Source organism: Spermophilus citellus, assembly GCF_964194105.1.
Source record: "Spermophilus citellus genome assembly, chromosome: 10".
Classification (NCBI taxonomy): domain Eukaryota; kingdom Metazoa; phylum Chordata; class Mammalia; order Rodentia; family Sciuridae; genus Spermophilus; species Spermophilus citellus.
In genome coordinates, this window is record NC_138197.1 from 91853302 (window position 1) to 91873223 (window position 19922).

General features: G+C 34.1%; 1 protein-coding gene across 1 annotated transcript in view; it reads left to right on the top strand.

The window, feature by feature from the left end:
• Window positions 1-19922, top strand: part of TRHDE (thyrotropin releasing hormone degrading enzyme) — a gene marked incomplete at its 5' end in the record, with an annotated part of 371592 nt that overhangs the window by 193160 nt on the left and 158510 nt on the right. The window contains one exon of the mRNA XM_081311312.1: window positions 17774-17911. Within this exon, the coding sequence (XP_081167438.1) occupies window positions 17774-17911 (138 nt within the window). The remainder of the gene's footprint in view (window positions 1-17773; window positions 17912-19922) is intronic.

The following is a 19922-nucleotide window of genomic DNA, read 5'->3' on the forward strand; positions in this document are numbered from 1 at the left end:
CTTTACTCCCTTGTTTTTTCATGTTGTCTATGTGTCTTGCAGTGTGGATCTGAGATATTACATTTTCTACCCTATATTCTTGTAGTACCCATGCAGATTATCTGTACCTCACCTTGATGTTGGGCTTCCAGATCCTGCTGGTTTCCCCCAATGTATGCTACTGCAACTAATGGTGCTGGTGACAATAGCTGAGGAAACTAGAGATAATAGTGGAGGTGCCCCAAGATGGATGCAATGTCTTACAGAGATGGGGCTCAAAGGGTAGGCCTTACACTGTCTTTGGGATGCCTGCTCTGAGGTGCAGTTGCTTCTAGGCCCTGTCTGCTTAAAAAAAAATAGGGTCTACTGGGTCTACTGCATGGGGAAGGCTATGGCGATGTGTGCAGTGTCCCAAGATGGAAGTGGGTTAGGCTTGGGCTCCCAGGTGCGGGTGAATGGCGAACTTGGACCTACCTTGGGCCTGGGTCCCACATATGTAGGTATGGGTGGATACGGGCCAGGCCTGAAATCCTGTGGTGGTCTGCTGGTCTGAAGATGGGGTCCTGTGCCAGAGCCTGAGCTCAGGTGGATTTCAGCGGGTGGTGGGATGGACCCGGGCCTACTGTGGCCCTGGGTCCTGCACAGGTCCACAACATGCTATTTTTCAACAACTCTTGATTAATTTCATTGGACCCAAAAAATACTTAATAAAATAATTTGAATACAGGAACAGGGTGCACAGCACAATGCATCTATGAAGAACTTATTTATAGATTCAGTGCTGATGCAGGCCTCATCACACCCCCGAGCATATGGTGTAGTTTTTCATTAGAATTTGCATAGTCTATATTGTGGGTGCCTCCTTCTGTCTCCTGAACATAACATTGTGAAGAAGAGCTTCTATAATGAGGATCAATAAACGTAAGTGTGTGTTCTTTTATTAAGGGAATGGAATGTTAAAGAGCCTCCCATGGCAGGAACATTGGGCTGGGGATATAACTGAATGATAGAGGTCTTGCTTAGCATGCATAAGGCCCTGAGTTTCACCCCCAGCACTTCAAATGAATAAATAACTTAAAATTTATTTTACACTATACATTGGTAAAATTGTACATTATTTTATATGTCGAATTATACAAAGTAACACATAGACAAAAATTTCAGACTGGAAATTCTCCCTAAATTTTTGTGAGAACCCTAGGATTCGTGTGACTAGATGTCATCCATGTTAAATACTTCAAGTATTTTAAATTATGTTTCCTAAAATTTTAACAGATGTACTTGATTGTCTCTATCATAGGCAGGACCAAAATAGTAAAACTGAATTCTGCCATTAGACCAGTAATATGCTTTAACAAAAAGTGTTAGAATATAATTTTTTTGGAATAAAATCATTCTCAATTATTAAACTTATTTTTATTCAAAAAAGTTGACGAAACTGTCGGATTAACTGAAATAACAGTTGTTGAATTAATTTTTTTTTTGGTTTAAGTGTAAAGACATTGCTTAATCATTCTAAATCATGATAAACATTCTGCAATTCAAAGAGACAAAAATAGAAAAGTAGAAAGAAAATAATTTGGTCTAGGTACATATTTTACTTGTTTAGCTATTCATTTCCTAAGTCCATCTTTGATTTGATGTCAGTAGGCAAAAATTTTTTCACATACTTTTAAAAGTTATTTAATATGGATTCTAACAATAGTTGGCATATTGGCATTATTGCCGGTTATTCCTTAAAAAAATCAAAATATATTTGTTTATGGGGCCAGAGATAAGCCATTTGAGAATTAAATAATGATTTTGAATCTTACCTTGTAAATGCTTAATGGTAAGTAAATGTAAGTATCTATATTCTTGGTTTTCCATAGAGTTGTGTTTGTCTGTTAAGATCAAAGTCTTCATATAGTATATGACTCTTTGCAAGTAATCAGTCAGAAAGCGATCGATTGTTTTTAACTGGTTGATGATATTTTATTCTCAGATGACTCTCACCTACTGAATGTGAAAAATTTTAAAGGTTTCTGTGGGCTAGTCCCAAGGGTTTGTGGTCTGTTTGATCCTGCTCAGTAGCTTAAAAGTGACATTTACATTGACTGACTAGAAGGGCAGTAGAAGGAGTACCTTCTTAGGTCCCTTGGGGTCCCAGCCTTTAAAATGGATCTCTTTTTTGTGTTTCCCCTTTACTCTTCCATCCTCCCCACTCTGCAAGCATTTTTTTTTTTTTCCAACTGAAAGCGTAGACTTTTTTTAGAGGATATCTATCTATCTATCTATCATCTATCTATTTTTTTTTGTTTCCCATTGAAGAGGGAATGGAGAACTCTAGCTCCCTATTTTGGGAGAAAGGGCCACTTTTCCCTTAACATTATTGGTTAGAGCAGTTTTTGATTGTTGGTAGATAATGGACTTGTAGCAAAGACAAAGAAAGTACAAAGAAGCAAGAGCTGCAGTGAGAACAGCAGCTAATGCCATTAAAGGAAAGCGTCTGAAGTTTCATATCTGCACTCAGAAAAAGTGCAGGGGGAATCCTGATGTGTCCTGATGTGCCCTGATGTCCTGCATCTTGAGGATTAGACTGGAACTCAAAGCGAGTACAAATTAGGATAATCCAAAAGCAATGAGCTGAGACTTGGATTCTAATCAAAATGAAGATATATTAAGAATTTTTAGCGAGTAATCTTTGTTAAAACAGCAGCTGCATGTGTTACACTATCACATTAAAATTGCCCTCAGTGCTGCTAAAACAATAATAAATTGTGTTAATGTTTTCCTCATTTGAGGACTAATTCTGTACTTTTTAATAAAATATTTTTTGTTAGTACCCCTTTAAGGGCATCTATTAGAAAGAAGAATAAGTTAGGTCAAACTATCATCTGTTAATTGTTGAAGTATATTAACTGATGTAGAAGTTAATGACACAAATACATTTTTAAATTTAAGCTATAAATGAAGAATATTGAATACATTCGTACTTTTGTAACTTTTTGTAATAAAAAAAAGAGTCAAGACTGGTTTTTCAGTTGCTTTGGAAAAGGAATCTTTTAAGGAGCTTCAATGTTATCAAGACATGCTAAGTCTCATTTTGGAAGAATAGCTGTCTTGCTAAGTCATGTATGTTTAGAAAGGGAAGAGAAAACATGAAAATTTATTAGTATTCATACATATTCACATATATTTCTTTATTCAGGTAAGTGTCTGGGATTTCTTTTTAGTTGCATTACATCACCTTTTTTCCTATATTGGTTTTTAAAATTTAAAACACAGCAGCAAATTGAAAATTTCATACTTGTTCTTAACGGATGATTTTTTAAAAGCAAAGTAATTTTGTTCAGAAAGACATTGTTTCAGGATTTGTATACTTTAAACCAGAGATAAAAGATAAATGAGCATTCCCTGGGGAATAAAGCATTGCTTCTGAAGACTCTGTTTGGATTTGCATGGTGCCAAGGTCTTTCTACATTTCCTTAGGAATTTCAAATTTATAGGATTAGATGTTTTTGAAGAAGAAAACTACTAATGAATCTGAAGCCCAGCAATAATGCAGGGCTGTCCTTTCTCATGTCTAGAAATATTGCAGGGGAAACCAGCTTATTCTTTCCCCCTTTAAGTAAACGCTGTTTGTAAGCAGAATATTTCAGCTTGCTAAGAAATTGTCATATGTCACTTGATAAACCCCCAAATTTATAATGCCAAAAATTATACCAAAATGATAAAATGTTCTCTTAGGCATCTTTGTTCTCAAATATAATATTGGCCATAACAGATCACACCACTAGTTTATCTGTCCGTTCCACTGCCCCGGTAAGAATGTTATCTTCCCATAATATATGAATTGTGCAGCATCTGATATTATTCAGCATTTTTCCAGGTAAAGACGAATTTGCTTTGCAAAGCCCCTAACATGAACACAACCAAAGCTGGGGACTCAGAGGGCAACTCAAGAATAATTCATTAGTTTCTAAATTATTAATCATCCTTAACCAGACAGCTATGTTTTAAAAGACATTAGAACACAACTCATTTCTAGGCAAGGAGTGACTGTCTCAGTCCATAACACTTTATGAGGCTTTTTCCCCCCTTTTCGTCAAGGTTACTGTAATACTGTTCAAATGTCACTAGACAAGAATGTCAGAAATGAAAGTTGTGAGTTCAAGAGATCAAATGGAATCTTGCAAAAGAGCTTTCTGGGTAGAGAAAATATGAAAAGATGAAGCTCTTGCCTCAGTTGCTCCTGGACCAGGGGTGATAATACAGCCCATGCAGCGTTTCCTGGGTATCAAAAAGCGCTTTACGTATGTTAACTCACAGTGAAAGAGAATGAAGACATTCTGCTGGGCACCTGGAGAGTGTACAGCTTCTCTATTGTCTTTTTTCTCGAGGCTAAGGAGTCTCATATTGACTAGACCACTATTCAGCCTACCACTCGGGCAGCTCTCCTCAGCCATGAATCCAAAAAAAAAAAAAAAAAAAAAAATTATGGGCAGAACAGATTTTGACACTGAGCTGAATAACCTCCATGGATCCACCATTCAACAAATTTAAGTAAGCCCCTTTTGAACAGTTTTATATCTTTGGCTTTTTATCTCTTTCTAGGATTGATGAAATAAAATTCTAGTGATTGGAGTCTTATTTTTGTCAGTTTGTGTCATATTGGCCTTTAAAAATGAAGATATGTGGCAATGCTTTCTCTCCCTGGGAACCTGCTTCAGGAACACCTGTGTCCAATTAATTCCTTTAATCATTTTATTTTCTCTTCTCCAGATTTTATTTATAGTTCAGTGATGCAGTTCTTAAGTGCTGCTAACAGCCTACTAGCTCAATAATTTTGTATAAATTAGTTTGCTGTATTGCTACCGCTTTTTGCCTTTCAACTCATTCATACATTTCATTCATTCTATTTATCTCAGTCAAAGATTTAACAAGCACCCAAAATGAGCCATTTGTTGTGTTAATTTCTATGGAATAAACCTCATGGTAATATTAGTAGGGAACTGCTGTATATCAGTTTCTTAAATACACTGTATTTTATCTTTAATACAGTGGTTTCAGTATGGGAAAGTTTGGAATTTTTCTTTTGGCTTTAGCTGACCAACCATGCCCTGGTCAGCAGTTATTTTGTTTGTGAAGTAGCTCAAAAACACAAAGCCATGACCTTGTTAGAGTCTTCATATTCATATAGACATTTGGAAAATAAAATGTGGCCCAGTAAGTCTCAGAGGATTAGCCAAAGCATGGAATAATAAGGGCATTTAGCTATTAATTATCATTTTTATGCTACATGGCTCAAATGTGTTCTCCAATGTTTGTACAGATTTACTTAGTTATAATAGCCATTCTCTTTATTCAGATATTGAGTATCTTTCTCCTCAGATAAATTCTGCTTTTAAGTCCTGCTTCATCCTCTAAACTACACAGGTGTGCTAGGAAGATAGGTATGCACTTTGAAAAGCAGGTTTCTGTTCTTTTGTTGTAATGGGAGGGGTCTTAGTAGGATGGTGTGTTTTCATTTAAATAATATTTCATCTAAATAATATTTCTAAGTTGCTTAATGAAAGACAAACCAAATTTAGATGGATGGTCCAATGAAAAGTGGCTGCAACCGGATCTACTATTTATGAAGACAATTAAAAACTAAGAGAATGTCTACAACAGTTCATTGCCCTGCTTGTAAGACAGCAAGGAGCTTTTCTTGAAACCTTTGATTTCTTTTGTGAGCTGACAGGTTATGGCACTTCCCAGGCTTGAAAATATTTGGCTTTTCACAACAAAATAATATTTTTCCATTTGTTGCTAAGTACTGTGCTTGTGACTTTTTGTCCCAGTTATCTCCAGGGATTAATCTCTATTGACTTGTTCATTGTCAACTATTTAACATTTATTGGATGTCTATTTTTTGATAGTTTTTCTGTTAGGGATGGGGACCACTTAGATGAGGACAAAATACCTATGACCTGGAAGCCTATCAGATCCATTTATTAATTTATTTTGATTGGTTTTATCAAAGTAATGTCACTTTTAGTTTTCCCAGAATGAAGCTCAACTCCTCTTTTCTACTCATCACCAGAGTTAACTTTTTGGCTTTCTGTTACTTAATAGCTGTGTAATTTTTCACTCCATTGTCAAATATGCCTGAAATACTCATGCTGCCACTGTTGGAGGGTAGTTTTAAGAATCTAAGAAATTTCATTTTTTCTATCATTTTTGCCAGTGTTAGTGTTACTGTTAGATACTTAAATGTAATGGTATTATTTTAAAAGTTCAACTATTGTCTTCCAATGAAGCATCTTGTGAATCTTATATTAAAAAATCAGTGAGAGCAACCAAATTGTTTTCCCATGATACTTCTGGAGATACCTATTTCCTTTCTGAATGATTTTGGGATGTTAATACGTAAACACTTTTGCATGTTATAAATGGATTGCTAATGCTGAATTTTGCTGCACTATTTTAAATAGTGAAGGTTTTCCCTACTATTTATGCAAACATTTTATTATTTAACATTATTGTAGTTTACTTTGAATGCAATACTATAGAATGTCCGAATTGATTAACTTTCTTGTCCTTCAAGTGCTCCGTATGACCTGGAGAGTTTTTTCTCTATGGTTTAGTAAATCTTTCAAATTAGAAAAAAAAAAGCCACGCTTCTTATCTTCATTGGAAAGATAAAGATGATCTGACAAGTGTAAAGTTTTTACCAGATTAGTTTGTTTGATGAACTGACCATCTGTATGACTAAATATCAAAGCTAAATTATAAAAACAAATGTGATATTTAATGGAATCCATTCATCAACTTAATAAGAATTTTGTTACAGAATTAAGGTCATTTGAATTATTATTTATTTCACAAATTAAAATAACATACAGTGAATTAGCCACTTGAAGCCATGTTAATAACTTTTGGGAGTTGATTAGCTCATCCTTGGAATTCTTCCAGACCTGAATGTTATGAGAGTTTCCATTAGAATTTTAAAAATAAAATCTGTTTGAAATTATTAGTCAATATGCATTTTAAACTATTCTGAATTATATCATCAGTCAAGTATTAAAGGAGTCTATTATTTGTGTCTTTAAATATTGGAGACTCCTTGTGATGGATGTGAGAAATAAATGTGTATCTTTTTAAATTTTGATTGGCAAATTTGACTTTATTAAAATGTCTTATTAACTTGTCAAAAAGTTAAGCAGAGCGATAGAGGAAATTGTTCTTATTGCCAATGCAGAGAGAGGGTTATTGAAAAGATAAAAGCAGTTTTATCTCACAGAAACTTACCATCTATGGGTAGGATCCAGATTCTGTGGAAAAGCAGGAATCAGTTCATGGTAGCTAGTAAAGGAGAAGATAGTCACCCTGTCTGGATGGAAGGCTGCATCAGGCTAAGGACTGTTATCTTACATCATTCCTCAGCAGTCAACCCAAAGTGTAACATATATTAATTGTTCAGTATTAAGTATCTGGCCCCAAATTAACAAAAATTATGAAACAAAGGTTAACAGAACATTTATGAAATATTATAATAATAGTTTCTGTGTTGATACTGGGAATTCATTCATTGAAGTAAAAAGTATCTTGAGATTAGAAGTAGATTATATTAGAAATTAAGACATTGACTGGTAAAGGGATAGAGGAACTAATTGTAATAAGTGAAATAAGGCAGACTCAGAAAATTAAGGATTGGATATTTTCTCATATGCAGAAACTGGAATAAAATAATGAAAATAAAGGCAAAGTGGGTATCCCATGAAATTGGAGGTCAGTGCAATGGAGGAAGGGAACAGAGGGGGAATGAGGAGGGATGGGAAAGGGGGGACTGTGGAATGAAATTGACCCTAAATTATGCTATGTATGTATATGAATAAAACACGTTGGATTTCACTTTTATGTATAACTGTAAAGCACCAATTGAAAAAAAAAATAAGTAGAAAGAAAACCAGTAGAGTAGAAGAAGGAGAACAGAGGGAGGGAAAATTGGAGGGAAAGAGAAAGTACTGGGGATTGAAATAGAGCAAATTATATTCCATGCATGTATGATTATGTAGAAATAAACCCCACTTGTATCTATAACTATAATACACTAATGAAAACATTAAAAGGAAATGAATTATATTAGAAATTAGAGTAGAAATATATGAAACTACATTGGATAAGTGAAAGAAAATACAGGGAAAGATGTTAAGAAATCTACAAATAAAAAGAGAAGCTAAATGACTTGCATGTTTTAAGTAGTTTATATGAAAGCACATGGTATACATGGATATTTACAATATTTTTTTATTTTTTATCTTTTATTGATTCTATTTATTTATTTGTTTTATATAAACGACATCAGTGGAATGCATTACAATTCTTAATACACATATAGAGCACAATTTTTCGTCTCTGTATATGAAGTATGTTCTCGCCAATTTATGCCTTTATACATGTACTTTGGTTTTTTTGCATTATAATTTTTAATACACATATACACCACAATTTTTCGTATCTCTGTTTGTATAGAAAATGTGTTGACACCCAATTCAACTCTTCATACATGTACTTTGTATAGTGATATCCATCACATTCCATCATCCTTGCTAATCTCCTGCCCCCTCCCTGTCCCGCCCACCCATCTTCCCTATCTAGAATTAATTTAATGCTAAGTGAAGTTAGCCAATCCCCAAAAAACAAATGTTGAATGTTTTCTCTGACATAAGGAGGTTGACTTATAGTGGGGTAGGGAGGGAGAGCATGGGAGGATTAGATTATTTACAATAATTTTGTGGGGCTACTAGAATCAGCATGAGCTACATAATTAGACAAACTGTTTGTGATTATGACTGTGATTGACATGTGGAGTGCATTCATAATTATTCTGTAAGAGCCAGGATTACCATAATTAATGAAAATATGAGTGATGGTAACTTCACCCACATCAGTGTTGCCATATCTTTAAGGTTCTTGATTCAGACTGCACAGGGTTCAGAATGTTGTTGTATGTAGTGCAGTATGCTTTGTGTTCTATCTTAGCATTTTCTCTTGACTTGTCACATCTTGGATAATATGTGACATGACACATTCAGCTTGGATATTAAAAACACAACATCAGGCAGAAGAAGGATGAGTCACTGAAGAGACTCACAGTTTAACCCACTTTCTCTGAGTTATGATTGATGAGAGTATCTTGGCTCTACAAAGACAAGTGCGGGGGTTATCTAGGATTATGAGGCTTATAAAATCATCCAAGATATTCTTATAGAAATATAATTGCCTTTTAGTTTATGCATTGATTAAGGTTTCTTAGAGAACTTGTGGTTTGGCAGTGGATGACAAGCGGTGATAGTTGAAAGAAGTAAGAACATATGGTACACATTAGTTCAGTTACTTAGTTCAAGTTTTCTGAACTCACGGAATAAAGTTGTATCAATAGAGATCTGGCTGGTACCTGGAGGCTTGTGTTTATGTAACACCTTCTGTGAAAAGTTATGTAAATAAAAACAGAGGTAAACTTTCAGTACAGCACTTGTTTCATTGCAGACATTCATGGTGATTCCTTTTAAAATTGTTCTTCAGTGCCTACTATGTATATGTATTTTTGCACAAGCTTGACTTTAATTTGTAAATGAACTATTTTAACAAGCTACACATGGAAATCATTATTAATGTCTTGGGCATGTGTATTTTAAACACAACATTTTGAAACATTAATTTTGAAGCATATTGCTATATGAAAGCATATGTTTTTACTCTTATTTCTTCTATTGGTATGATTTAGTTGTGTATAAAATATTAACTACTCAGTCAAATGATGATATAATTTTTTTTTTTGCCAGCAAATCTAGCAACATTTCAACTGGAAAGCTTAAAATACTTTGGGGCATTTTAGAACTTTGTAAAAAGTAGGCTGATGATATAAAATTTTTAGAATAAAGTTCTTTTAATATTGTAGGGAATTTGAAGTATAATTTTCATAAATATTGCATTCCATTACAGGATTACAAAATTTGAAAATTTCAGCTTTACAGTGCTACCGTTTCACATAGATAAAGCCTTGTGGATATTATCCCCCAATATATTTACTTTTGTTGTTTGAATTCCTGATCATATTCATCCGCTTTAACCTGTCATGATCTGAATAGTTCAGGAGAAACAAGAATAAAATTAAATTCCAACTCTGCCATGCTAGGCATGCCTGTATCCCTTGTTCTAGCCTCCTATCAGCAAAAGGGTTCAGTCTAAAGTGGATTCATGTGACATTTTGTTGAGCACATAGAATATTAAAGGTCTTTATCACATGATAGTATAGGTTTTTAGACAGATAAAACGCAATCTTACTTCTCTTTATGATGGATGGCTAATGGATACCGAAATCATGTTAATCTCTACTCCCATAGCTCTATTGAAGTTAATATCCACCATCATATGGCATTAATGAGTGGATCACATATGTCGTCCACACTGTCAAGGAGCTACTTATATATAGGTATTCTGTCCTGGGATCTAACCCAGGATTCCCATATATGAAGTAGGCAGTAAACATATGGAATTAGATTGTATTGTTCAATTTATTTCAGTCAGACATTTGTACTGGTTTGGGTTCAAAGATTAGAAAAATCTTTATCTCTATTCAAGAGAATATTGTGAACATAAAACTATATTAAGACATTATACATAGCAGAATACAACAGTCACTAATATGGCAGTATGTAAAAATGTGATGTGTAACCGATGTGATTCTGCAATCTGTATTTGGGGTAAAAATGGGAGTTCATAACCCACTTGATTCTAATGTATGAAATATGATTTGTCAAGAGCTTTGTAATGTTGTGAACATCCAATAAAAAAAATAAAAAAAAAGACATATGACATTAAAAAAAAAGACATTATACATAAATGAATGAAAATACTGAAAAAAATCCTTGCATCTGTTTGGATACATTTATGCATATCTTAATATAAATCTGTACCTGCATCTGTATTTATGTTTATACCTATATTTAATTTATACATCTTGTGATTCCAAAGTAAATGCTCTGTCTGTTCACCATTGGTCACCAAAAAAATTGAACTCAATTTTAGAGAAGTAATTAATGTGTTATTTTGTGATCACAAAGATTTAGGCCACATTGTGTACTATTTGTTCACAATTATACAGCATTGTCCCATTTCTCTGTTTCTGGTTGCTCATCACTGCCTGTCCCTTTTATCATTATTTATTCAGACTTACTCTCCGAGTGCAGGTCTGATGATCTCACTTCCTCACTCCAGCTTCTTAACTTGTCATCAGTCTTTGATGCTTTTGTTCTTGTCTGTCTCCCTCTGTGATCATCACTAGTAATTCATTCTCTGCTTTTTGCCACACAGAACTCAGTAGGCCCCCTAAGAAACCATGCTGAAAGGTCTCCACGACATTTCCCACTTTTCCCCCTCTGTCCAAAATGTCCTTTTCTGCCTTTTCTTTCTCAAAAACTCAAATCAACCTTAAAATTCAATTTAAACTATCACCTCAAAAGCTTTTCCTGCCCTCCCTCAGGCAGAACAAATCATAGCCCTCTGGGTGTAGTCACACTATATCCTGAACCTGCTTCTCTTTTTATATATAGCAGCTCATGTTTTAATATTTGCTTTCATCTTTGTCTCTCCTTCTCCAATTCTGAAGTCTTGGAATGTAGGACCCTTGCCTGTATCTCTCTGTCCTCAGAACTAGGCATGTCATCTGGGACATAGCAGGAGCTTAATAACTGTATGAAGAACTAATCCACTTATTTAATCTTCACAACCACATACGTTTACCAATGAGGGTGCTGAGGTCTGAGATGACCTTGCTCAAGGTCATCTTCTAGTGAGTGGCAGGTATGTTTCTTCCAGTCAAGGGATATTTCATCAGTGTTGCAGCGGTGTGCCTGTCTTGTCTCCTAGGAATACCAGAAGGGCTGTTTATGTTCAGATCCATCCTCCTAGAAAATTAACTGAGTCCTGTGACTGCTCTGATGTAACCCAGGTCCGCCTTGGGATATTTTTCCTACTTTTTCCATGCCCGGGAAGACTTCACCATTACTTGAATTGGTTCAGTCTTGGCTCTCATCCTCCTTGTCTCTGGTTTGATGTATCTGTCTTTGATCTTGATTCACATTACTCTCTGATTTTGTTTTTGTCTTTCTTTTCTGATGACATAAAATATCTGCCTGGTATTGCTAGTCACTGAAATCAGTCAGCCTTCCTATAGGAACATGTCCACATCTCTATCCATACTCCTCATCTTTTAACCCCTGAGATGGATTACTTCAGGCAGAAGCCATCATGAGACATCAGGGAATATAACTTCTCAGATTTATTTAATGATGTGATAAGAATGCTTAACTTCCTTCACATGTACTGATATATGCTGATATGTGAAATGCCAAAATTATAAACATGATTTTTAAGAAGTCTCCTTCTGAGACTTCATTTATATTTCCATACAAACTCTTATGCATTGCCAAAGGAGGTTTAAAACTTGTCTCTTACCTTAAACCCAAGCTTTTACTTCCAGTTGTACATAGCACATCCGTTTTTGCACATTTGCTGTCACTTTCCTTGCAGAATGTCTAAAACTGATTTTTTAGCTTGTCCACCGAATCACACCTTTTCCACTCCCCCATTTTCTGTCAATATTTCCCCACCTTTTAAATTTAAAATTCCATCAACTCTAAAAGCCATATAGTTGTTTCTCAGTATTTCCTCCCCATGATGCCAAAGGACCAAGACAAAAAGCATAGACTTGTTGATCTCTCAGATCCAACTGTCATTCAGCAACACCTTATTTTAATACACCAACACCATAATCCCTCAGTACAATAGTCACTTCCTGTCTCCTGGCTCTGCATACATCGAGCCATCCTGTACAACACAGATAAGGCAATTTTCCTAAGATACTACTTTCATTATGTCATTATGCTTGCTACTGCCCATTTATTAAGACCAAGCTCTTCAACCTGATAATTGAGGATTCAAACAGAGTGGCTGTTTTTGCATGTTTCCTCTGTCTTGGATGTGCCCTTTTATATAGCTGCTTCCTCCATTCATCTGAGTAAACCCTCATCCTTCAACAGTTCACTTTAATGTCACCTCCTCTGTGAAGCCTTTCTGAACTAATTAATCATTTCCTCCTCTGTGTTTTGTAGCATCCATCATATTCTAATACAGTTTGCTATTTATCAGTCTTTATCTTCTATTCTTGAGATCTTTAAGGTTACGAACTAGGTTGTAGTCATATATTTAGTCCCCAGTGTAGCACCATATCTGGAATACAATAGGAATTTTATATATATATATATATATATATATATATATATATATATATATATACACACACACATATTTATACTAGTTGTTGAATGTTCACCATAAATATATTATTATCATATTATATATTATAATATGATAATTATTATATATATTATATATAAAAATGAGTAAATGGAATAATGGCTTTATGATGTTCATTATCAACTCTAAATATTTACTCTCATTTTCTTTATTTTTCCAAAATGCCTTTAAGCATTTCTCCAAAAATGCAAATGCAGTATTTTTTTGAAAAAAGTTGAAAACAAACTGATACATTTGATATTATTGTAAGTAGGTAAATGAAAACACATATGAAACAACATTATCTTGTGTGTATGTTAAGATGGTAGGTTACTGTTAACATTGAACTACTTTTATTTATTTTGTTGTTGTTATTATTATTATTATTACTGGTCTTAATATTGGTTATTGAATCCAGGGTACTTTACCACTGAGCTACAACCCCTTTTGTCCTTATTATTTTAATTTTGAGACAAGGTTTCTCTGAGCCTGGCTTGGAACTTGTGATCCTCTTGTCTCCGCCTCCAGAGTTGCTGGTACTACAGGCATGTGCCACCATGCCTGGCTGGATCTCTTTCAAACAGATTTAAAGGTTCTTTATTTTGTTTTATTGTGCTAATTTTTGAAAGTGGTAGATCACTGATCAGGATGACCTTAAAATTCTGAGTTAAGAGTCAGATGGCAATATCAAGAATGCAATAATAAATGTTGTCAAGGATGTGGGGGAAAAAGTGCACTCATATATTATTGGTGGGTCTGCAAATTGGTGCCAATACCCTGGAAAACACTATGAAGATTCCTGAAAAAATGAAGAATGGAACCACCATATGACCCAGTGATTCCACTCCTCAATGTATGCCCTGAAGATCTAAAACTAGCATGCTATAGTGATGCAGTCACATCAGTGTTTATAGAAGCACAATTAACAGTAGCCAAGCTATGGAACCAAACTAGGTATTACTCTACAGATGAATGGAAAAAGAAAATGTGATATACACACACAATGGAGTTTTACTCAGCAATAAAGAATGAAATTATGGCATTTGCCAATAAATGGATAGAACTTGAGACCATCAGGCTAAGTGAAATAAGCCAGTCCCCAAAAGTCAAAGGTTGAATATTTTCTTTGATATGTGGAAGCTAGACCAAATAGGAAGGAAAAAAAAAAGTAAAGGTGATAGGGGGTGGGATTCCATGAAATAGAAGAGAGGTTGGTACAGGAGGAAGGGGATTGAGGGGGAGGGAGGAATGATAAGAAAAGAGAAGAATGGTGAAATGAATCTCACCAAACTTTCCTATGTACATATATAAATATACCATAGTGAATCTCACTTTCATGTATATCCACAAGGCACTAATTTAAAAAAAAAACACTATAAATAAATAGCAGAAAGATAAGTAGATTAGAGGAAGGGAAATGGGGGAGGGAGAATGGAAGGGAAAAAGGAAGTCCTGAGGACTGAATTAGAGCAAATTCTATTCCATGCTTGTGTAATTCTGTTGAAAAGAACCTTAATATTATGTATAATTAAAAGGAACTAATAAAAAGTGAAAACACATACGCACACGCACACACACACACACACACACACACCATACCACACACTAAACTTCAAAGTTCCTTCAAGGGTCAGATCAAATTCTACCTCTTCCAATAAACTGTCCATAAATAATTCTATTTTATAGTATTGTGTTTCTGAAAATCCCTTTAGCACTTCTAGTCCATGTGAGAAAACTATTATTTCACTCTCTGTGGCCAACTGTTTTGTTTTAATCTCTTCTCTAACATTGGAGCTAGGATTTCTTTTCCTTCATTTTTAGACTCTTAAAGTTCCTGATAAACAGTAGGTAATTAATCAATACTTGGTAGTTTTTGCACTGCTTGATTTTGATGATGATGAGGTTTGTAGCTCAGGACTGACAAGCTAAGATCATCTCTTATTTTATAGTGAAGCAGGTTTTTATAAAAAAAAAAATTAGTACCTTCACTCCTGGAAGCTCTTTGTAGTTCTTTTAAATTGGGTTTGCCTCTGGCTAGAATTTTCTTTTTTTCCTTCTCAATTTAAGTATTCTGTCTTCTGTGCTTTGTGAGTGCTTCCAGTCCCTCTTCCCCGCCAAACTCTTTATGCATGTTAGCCTTTTTCTCTATTATGCACTACCATTTCTCCCCAGCAAGGTAGAATATGGATGTTTTACTAAGGACTTAACCCTACTAAAGTTAAAATCTGTTTATTGAAATTCTATTAACTAAAGATCGTAGACAGCACAACAAAAATGAAAAAAAAAAAAAGAAATTCTATTAACTAGGCAAAGGTTTGTTTTACCCAGAAAGAAGCATGAAGCAATATTTTATATATAATTTGTATCTCCTTTAACAAGTTTTCTCTTTGAAATTTAATTTAGATTTCATCTTTAAGATCATACAGCTATTTATTTTATACCACTGAAAACTCATATCCATAGCAAACCAAAGATATACTTATTAAGTTTTAATATTGGTCAACATGTATTTATTGTTGCTAAATATTAAAAATTAAGATTCCAATAAAGCATCATTTTGCATTTGGTTTTAGATTAGAAATTTGAGTGACATGGATCAGGCAATTACTATTTGAAGAGCTGAATATTATTTTAACTTTAGAATGGAATCACACCTTTAATTGGTACTTTAGAAACCAAAGTATTCATTGGTCAAGTTGAAGTATCATTACCCATTTCATGATTTTCCCTCTAATTCTAATAAGAGATAGTTTTAATATGTATTTTAAAATTGAATGAGTAACTGGATTGGACAACCACTTAAAAATAACATTGAAATTTTCATTTTGGAATTGTTACATGCTTGCCCTTATTGGCTAAGTCCAGGCTGTTTGTATAAGATCTTAATGTTGCTTTTTAGTGGACTTAAAATAAACATTGTATACATCAATCATGGTAATTTAAAAAATTTAAATCATTGGGTTCAATTCTTCTTTCCTTAATTTGTCTTGAGTGAGGAAATAATTCGAGAAGAAATCCATACATGCTGTGTCATGTTTGTCACTTAACTCAGGCTAAGCTTGACCTTGTCACTGTGGCCTCCTGGGGTGTGGAGCAGCCCTCTGGGTTTCAGAGTATGGTTTGGTTCTGTTGCTGCAAACTCTTTGATGGAGCATAGACTATTGCTGAGAAATTCTTAGAACAAAAGAAGACTGAAAAAAATATATGGGCCTTAGAAAATTAAAAATCTGATCTACTAGAAAATAAGCCTTTCAGAAGAGAGTTGGCTAATTAATTAAATTATTACTTAAAAATACTAAATCATTGAGCAAGTAAAGATGAACAAAAAATATTTCTTTTGAGCCAGACTGTTCTTTCCTTAACCTATTCATTCTCTGCTTCCATTTCTTTAAGTTCAGGATTGGTGTACTCTCAGCTTGAAATTACAACTCACTCCTAAATAACATGCTGTTTATCTGCTATCTCAAAACTAGGAGGCTTCAGGAGTCAGTTCAGAATTAGGTCCAGCAATTTAAGCACTGGAGTCTTTAATCTCTGTAATGATACTCCTCAGGTCCCAACTATCTAGGGGCTATTTAGCCCTTATTATCTCCTGCAACTTCTTTTCTCTTTCCCTCCTCCATCAATGAAGGCAGGAGACCAGGAAGACTAATGGAGCCAGCATATTTATTAACAAAACTCAAGGTGTTTCTTTAAAGCCAACTTTCTTAAAACAAAAACAACAAAGAGGTATCTTCTCTTTACAGTTTATTTCTCACATAAAAATCTGATTTTATTAGAGCAAATACTAATAGGTCAAGTTACAGAGAATAGAAATCTTACGATTTTGTCTGTTTTCACTACTTCATTGTAATGGATTATTGATACTTATTGATTTCCACTTTATGTCCATTATTTCTGAATTCACATATTCATTAACAGGTATTATACTTTGATGTCAATAGTGCCTTTTATCATGTGGTCTCCTGAATTTCTTTCAGAGACCAATGTGTGTAGTGGGAGTGAGTAGTAGGTAGAGAATGAGCTGTTTGTTCTGATGGGACTAGAAATAAATGATCTAAATGGCAAAATGTGTTTTTATATTGAACTTACCTAAGAAGGTTATTTATGGCTGGAATTATAATCTTGACCCAGTAGAATGCACAAAAAGCCTGCATCATATCATTTTCATATGTGTGCACTCTCCAAACTTGCTTTAACCACTGATAAATTCCCAGTCCACTGTTTCTGTCTCTTAAGGGCATATCGTAGTCCATTTATTTTATTTCATGTTATGCTCAAATCATCCACCTTTGTTTTAAAGTACCTTAAGGGCAGTGTTTTATTTACTGAGTTCCTTTTAGATTTGAGTCTTACCATGTAAGACTGATGAGCATCATCAATTAAATGACACACTCTGTCCATGTTATCTCGAAATCTGTCATAAACATGAATCACCTATGATATTGTTCCATCTACTGTATTGCAGGAAAAGCAGAGGTTTCTGACAGATGTTCTGCATGAAGTGATGCTGCTTGATGGTTTGGCCAGTTCCCATCCTGTATCCCAGGAAGTGCTACGGGCAACAGATATTGACAGGGTGTTTGACTGGATCGCATATAAAAAGGTGGGAATAGATAAGACCAAGGTGCCAATTGGATATTTCATTAGTTGGGTAGCCAAACTATTTCATGCTAGATGTATTATATATTTTTTCTTCTTCCTTGCAGATAGAAATGGATTGTGATTTAGTAAACACAGAGTCACTAGGTTTGTGCCATTTTATGAGTTAGGGCTTTCCTTGAAAAATTAGGAAAATGGAGGAGAATGTTTGCCAAATAATGCACAGAAATATTGGTAGTATTAATGCCTAAATATTTGGAGACTGAGTATGAAAATTGCTGTACAAATGGTGTTATGTAAATGTCAGTTTTTATTATTATTAATAAGAGAATTGACCTGTCTAGTGACAATGTACCGTTCATCATTGCCCCTTAAATACCTATTTATTTTGATTGGGTGATGCAAATGGATATAGGCAATGCCATGACTCGTGCATTTCATACATATTAATTAAGGGATATTTTGGGAATTAAGCTTGATTCCTGAATAATATTGTGTAATAAATTAACTTTTGAAGATTAGACTTAGAATGCCTAAAATGAAATTTGGACCATTAACTAGATGTAAAATTAAGGCACTCTATATTTTTTACCATTATTGCTTTGATTAGGATTTCCCCTCATATGTCTATCCCTGTTATTCTAATTTTAAGATGAGGATGTGCATCTCTTACTAGCTACTTAATAGTTAAAATACAGCTAAATTCTGCTGTCATCTTTAGTGTAGACTGCATCTATTGGAATTTGCAATATTCTTTTATTGATTCAATAATGTTTTAAGGTTTTTGAAAAACGTTACTATTATTTTTTTGTATAAAATATATTTGCATTTGATAACTAGAGGTAGAACAATAATTCACAAAAGTCCTTAGTAAGGTAATTTGGATATTTGGTTTTGTACTCTAATAATGACTGTCTCAATGATTATTCATTAGTGATATAGGTTATGATATACAAATTGTATTGTTAGAATATATCCCTTTAAGTCATGGATTATTGCATTATTTCAAAGAAGGTATTTTTCACATTGTATAAAAATGTATATATGAGAATAATTTTGGGTTAATACCACTGGAAATATAGTTCTTAGTGTATGTTACCAAGTGATGCTAGAATTCACCCATTTTCTTTTTTGAGTACGAGGGATTGAACTCAGGGGCATTCAAACACGGAGCCACACCTCAAGCCCTTTTTTATATTTCATTTAGAGACAGGGTCTCACTGAGTTGCTTAGCACTTTGCTGTTGCTGAGGCTGGCTTTGAACTTGTGTTCTTCCTGCTTCAGCCTCCCCAGCTGCTGGGATTACAAGTGTGAGCTACTGTGCCCACCCACCCATTTTTCAATTAAGATTCTTAATAAAAAAATTTATTTTTCTAAACAGGTATGTCAGATTATAATTTAAATAAAATAGCCTGCATATGTTTAAAAGGTACAATATGCTATCTTTGGACATGTTTACACAGAGAAAATATCTCCACAATCAAGTTAGACACATATCCACCGTTATGAAATGTTTTTCTCATGCCCTTTTTTAATCCTTCCTCCTGTCTCTCCTCCTTTAATCTTTTTTACTATAATTGGTTGTCATTTTCTCAAACTTTATATAAATGAAGTCATAAAATGTTTATTCTTTTTTATTTTCCTATTTTCTAAGCATGATTATTTAAAGATACATGCATGTTGTAGAATATATAGGTATAAAAAATTTTGTTTATTTATTCACTTAGACATTTGAGTTGTTCCAGTTTTTGGCTATTGCACGTGTTACTTCTTTGAACATGTATAAGTGCTTATATGTGCCTTTGCTTTTATTTGCTGTTGATAAATACTTACAAGTGAGAAATCCAGATCACCTGATGGATATGTTTCATTTTTGAAGACACTGCTGAACTGTTTTCCAAGGTAGTTTTAAAAAGTTACTATCACATATTCTAACTAAAAGTGAATCACAGTCCAGTTTCTCCATATCCACACCTATAGCCACTGGGTATAATTGAGTCTTTCAATTTTAGATG